Here is a 5,724-nt window from a genome sequence, read left to right as displayed (position 1 = left end):
AATATTTCAAATCATCATGTTTGGTCGAATCAAAAAATATTGTATGTGCTAAATATTAAATATTAGATTTTGAATTAAAATATTGATGCCCCTAAATTTGGTACACCTAAACGGATCCGAGTCCATGTAAAGACAATCCCTATCCCATGATTCCGAGCCCATATCGAGAATCCCAGCTCATGATCCATAACACTATTGGGGTCCCAAGCTCACAAAGGGGCTTGAAGATCCGAGCCCTTCAAAGGGTCTTGAGTTCTAAGCCCCGACAACTAAAAAGATACGAAGATTTTATCACGGATAGATAAGGCACCGATATATCCAGGATTCGGGTAAATATAGTCAAAATAAGGCGTGAGTCCTAGCCGCTGTCAGGGTAGAGTCTTAATATTTGGAGTCTCCTATCTCAGGTATGACTCTATTGCAACAAGAATCCTACTCCAGCAATGTAACTAAACCCCTCTATAAATACCAGGTATGTGATACGGTTTTAAACATTCACACTCTCCTGCTCACTTAGCACTAGCATACTTCTTGCATAAAGTTTGCTCCCCGAACTGACTTAAGCATCAGAGTGGCTATGCTGGAAAACTCTCCAGCATCCTACCCTATTTGCGCATGTGCAGAACTCAGGATCCCGACCCGACCCATTCATCTGTGAAGATTTGAAGATCCGGTCTCCAAACCGAACCCGAGATATAATTTTTGTATTTATAATTGGCGTCGTTTGTGGGAAATTGAAAAAAAAAATTGATAAGATGGTGAATGCTGAAGATATGGTCAATGAAATCGAACTGACAGAGCTGATTATAGCCACATTGGAGCAGGTGTTGTCCAGACAGGAGGAGGGGACCGACCCCCCATCCCCTGAACATGAGGCACAATTAGCCGGGATGAAGAAACTGAGAGAGGAGATTGATTAGTTGAAGGACAAACGGAATGAGAATCTCCCTCCAACGACTCGGGCCATACCATTCTCTGCTGAGATATTGGCTGAAGAACTCCCTAAAAACATTAAATTCCCAAACATTGCAGCATATGATGCGAAAGGGGATCCCAATGAACACCTCACGCTTCGAAAATGCCACACTCCTCCACCAATACTCGGACTCCATCAAATGCGAGTCTTCCTTACAATCCTGATAGGGTCGGCTCAACAGTGGTTCAACTTGCATAGGACCGGTGACATCAAGACCTTCTAATATTTTAGCCGCACTTTTCTTTCATCAGTTCGCCAATAGCAAGAAACACCCAGTCACTCCTTTCAGTCTTTTTGTTATGAGACAACAAGAGCACGAAAGATTACGAGAATACATTGGACAATTTAGCGCTGTGGTCATCGAAATTATGTCTGCCATGTCCGATGGGTTAATAAGTGCATTTGTTCAAGGGATCCCTATCATAAAAAAACGGGCAAGGACCTATTACGAGCTCTTGGCCTGAGCGAATAAATATGTCAACTTTGAAGAAGTCTAGCTCGCCCGAGCTCATCAACGGAAAGACCCAAACAACAGCCCCAGGATATCCAAACCTATTAGCTCGGCTCCTCGACCCAACCGGTTCGCTCGGGCGAAGCCCTTGGGCCAGTTTGTTGCATATACCCCACTCAAAGTTAGCAAACTCAGGGCCCTCCAAATATGTGAGAAAAAACACCTTGTACAGAGGCCCCTGGGAAGTGATCAAGGACCTCGGAGACCCATGTCAGATAGATATTGTGACTTACAGAAAGATTATGGGCACACCACTGACAAATTCAAACACCTGGGCCATGAGATAGAACACATCGTTCAGCAGGACGCTCCAATGAAAGACATTCTCACCCATCAAGGTTCGGATTACCAACCCCCAAAAGGGCTCGGTAAGACCTTGACCCCAGAAACAGAAGAAGAGGAAGCGAACCTTGGGAACAATATCCTCCCTTGGAGCAAAATCAGCCCGGGCCTAACCAAAGACAGCGTCCTCCCCATCTAATAATAAAAAACATGGTATCCGGGGTACCCACCGACAGGGACTCCAACCGAGCCAATAAGACAAATAGCAGGAGTTCGACAAATGTGGAAATCACGAAGAAAAAAGTCCGAAAAAATCCTATGATATTGTTCGAATCAAAGGACCTATCTGGATTGTCCGACCCTCACAATGACGCGTTGTTCATCCGAGCGATGATTGCCAATTACGAATTGGCTCGGATAATCGTCGATTCTGGAAGCTGAGGAACATGCTCTTCCAAGAACTATGGATAAGATGGACTTGGGAGAATATAAAGTCGACCCGATGTTAACTTCCCTGTTTGGATTTACTGGACATGCCATTCGACCGATAGGCATGATAAATTTGCATGTTACACTCAGGGAAGATGATGCTAGGAAAACAAGGATTATCAGTTTCGTAATAGTGGACGCCCCATCGGCGTATAATGCCATCCTGGGCCGACCAGCTATAACCGAATTCTCAGTGGTTGCCTCAGCTCTACATTATAAAATCAAGTTGGAAATGAAGTCAGATAAGTGAAAGGGTAGGAAATGAAGTTAGAGAAGTGAGAGGGTATCCGAAAGGAGCACAAAAGTGCCATGTGGAAGAAGTGCGGGTTGAACAATAGGTCCCGACCTGGTTGTCAAATGTTGTCCGGGTGCCTAAGTCCTCGGGAAAATGGCGGATCTGCATTGACTTTTGTGTCCTAAACAAAGAGTGCCCCAAGGACTGCTATCCTCTGCCCAACATAGATCAATTAGTGGATTCCACAGCAGATCGTGAATTGCTAAGTTTCTTGGATGTTTATCAGGGATACCATCAAATCCCATTCTTAGGGAAGTCCAGGACAAAGTGAGTTTTGTCACATCCATAAGAACCTATTGCTATGTCGTTATGCATTCGACCTTATAAACATCGGGCTACTTATCAAAGGCTCATGGATCGAGTTTTCAGAGAGAAGATAGGGAAAAATATTGAAGTATATGTGGACAACATCCTCATTAAGACAAGGGTGGCCGAGCACTTTAAAGCTGACCTAGAACAGACTTTCCAGATACTTTGCGCCTACAGGCTCAAGCTCAACGCCATCAAATGCACACTAGGAGTTCGAACCAAAAAATTTCTTGGGCTACATGGTTACAAGGAGAGGGATTGAAGTCAACCTCTATAAAGTTCAGGCCCTAGCCACTATGTTCCCCCCTGAAATCTCCAAGAAGTTGAAAGATTGACTGGTAGGATAGCCTCCCTAACCCGATTCATAGCTAGGTCGGCCGATCGAAGATTCCTTTCTTTAAGGTGCTCCAAAAGACAAAAAATCTGAGTGGAAACAACAAAGTGAAAAGGCCTTCCAAGAATTGAAAGCATATTTGAGAGAACTCCCCATTCTCAACAAACCCGTTTGGGGGGAAGAGCTCCTGGTCTACTTGTCAGTCACTCCCCGTGCCGCCAGCTCGGTCCTGGTTAGAAGAGAAGGAAAAACCCATCAGTCGGTCTATTTTCTCGGTCACGCATTGAGACGGCCCGAGCTAAATTACACAACTCAAGATAAACTAGCTCTGGCTTTGGTCCTTATGACGAGGAAATTAAGGCCTTAGTTCCTGTCACACCCCATAACAGTCCTCATCAACTGTACCTTGGGCAGAATCGCAATAGACCTGGATGTCTCAGGGAGACTCATCAAGTGGGTAACAGAGCTCAGTGAATACGACATCAAATATGAACCTTGAACATAAATAAAAGCTCAAGCCCTTGCTGATTTCTTGGCAGAAACAGTACAACTAGGAGAATAGGAACAATGGAAGATTAGATGGATCTTCTTGTCAGACATGAAGCAGGGTCGGCATTATGCTTATCTCCCCATGGGGAGAAGAGACCATAATTTCGGTCAAGATGTATTTCAGAGCATCGAATAATGAAGCTGAGTATGAAGCACTCTTTCTAAGATTCAATGCAGCTCACAATCTGGGAATTTCTCGAGCCGTCTTATACTCGGATTCCCAACTGGTCGTCCAACAAGTAATGGGAAGTTTGACGTGAAGGATGATAAAATGATCATATATGCTTAAGCGTGGGATAAAGCCAAGGTAGAATTCTCCGAACTCATCCTGGAGTTGATCCCACGACAGATAATGAGAAATAAAATCGGGTGGCCAGACTGGCCAGCACTGTGGATCGGGCGGCTGATCCCGACTTGACGGGCCGAGAGCTCGTCTCTTTGCTCGAACAGTTGGATGATGTAATTGTCGAGGTGGCAGAAACGGATTTGAGGTACGATATCCACCAATATCTAAACCATGGAAGACTACTCGGAGAAGAAAAAAAAGTAAGGAAAATCAAAAGAAGGGCTCTCTGTTTTGTAATGATCGGGGACATATTGTTCAAGAGGTCATTTTCCAAACCACTCTTGAAATGCTTGGGGATAAATAGAAGCTAATGACAATCTCAGGGAAATACACAAGGGGTGCTATAGAAATCATTAGGAAGCATGGCCCTTGCCCGTAAAACATTATTGACCAGATTCTTCTAGCTAACTTTGACAAAAAGATGCCTCCGTCATAGTCAAAGCTTGTCATAGCTGTCAGAAATATGTCAACCTACAAAAACGGCCAGCAGAACTCATGAAGGCGTTTGTGGCATTATGTATGTTCGATCAATGGGGTACGGTCATTGTTGGGCCCTTCCCAATGGGCTCGGGGACAAAAAAGGTTCATGTTGGTTGCGATTGACTAATTTTCCTGGTGGGTGGAGGCCGAGCCACTAGCCAGGATCACATAAAATGAAGTCTTGAAATTCCTGTGGAAAAATATTGCATGCAATTTTGGAATACCTCGAAGACTCATTTCTGACAATGGAAGACAGTTCTGCGGATCGAAAGTTAGGGCCTGGTGTGAATAAATGAAGATTCAGTAGCTATTCACATTCGTGGCCTACCCCTAAGGCAATGGACAAGTTGAGGTCACCAACTGGTCAATGGTACAGGCGTGGAAAGCTCGACAAGGTGAGGCACATGGTAGCTGGGCAGATAAGCTCTCAAGCATACTCTGGTCTTACCGAACAACAACCAAGACTGCGACCAAAGAAACACCCTACAGTATGGAGTATGGAACGGAGGCAGTACTTCCTGCCGAGATTGGACAAAGTGCTCGGATTATGAGGTATGGCCTTGACAATGATACCCTCCATGCCATGGATTTATATCTCGTAGAAGAAAATAGAGATAGGGCCAAATTTAGGATGAACGCCTATCGCAAAAAGATGATATTAACTCAGAATAAAAGAGCCTATCCACGGATCATTGAGGAAGGAGATTTAGTAATGAAAAAGATCAAAAACCACGGAGAGAGAGGAAACCTTGATCCTAAGTACGAAGGCCCCTTCAAAATTGTAGGAAGAGCTGGGGTCACAGCCTATTATCTGGAGGATGCAGAAGGAAAAAGGTAAAATGTCTTGGAATGCTCAACATTTGAAGAAATATTACGCTTAAAGGCTCGTCGTTGTATTTTACGCTTTCAATATGCCTATTTCCATTATTAAATTCTTCAGTATGTAAAGTGGTTTATCTTTAGACTATTATAACAAAACTAACGATGTTTATGAACTTGTGAACGAAGTTCACGAATGTGGCACATATCCAATAGCCCGACCACCAGATTGGCACCACGTAAGATCACGAATGTTGCACTCATGCAAACAAATTCCATGAGTGTGGCACACCTCCAATAGCCCGACCACCAGCTCGACACCACATAAGCCCAC

At 44.2% G+C, this 5,724-nt stretch overlaps 1 protein-coding gene across 1 annotated transcript; it reads left to right on the top strand.

The window, feature by feature from the left end:
• Positions 1-4,938: 4,938 nt before the first annotated feature.
• Positions 4,939-5,518, top strand: LOC140839020 (uncharacterized). Its single transcript, XM_073205645.1, has 2 exons — positions 4,939-5,405; positions 5,512-5,518. The coding sequence occupies exons 1-2, from the start codon at positions 4,939-4,941 to the stop codon at positions 5,516-5,518; spliced, it is 474 nt and encodes a 157-aa protein (XP_073061746.1).
• The last annotated feature ends 206 nt before the right edge of the window (positions 5,519-5,724 follow it).

This window comes from Primulina eburnea, chromosome 8, assembly GCF_022965805.1.
Source record: "Primulina eburnea isolate SZY01 chromosome 8, ASM2296580v1, whole genome shotgun sequence".
NCBI lineage: Eukaryota > Viridiplantae > Streptophyta > Magnoliopsida > Lamiales > Gesneriaceae > Primulina > Primulina eburnea.
The sequence above is the reverse complement of the archived record's forward strand: the minus strand, read 5'-3'. Positions and strand labels throughout refer to the sequence as shown.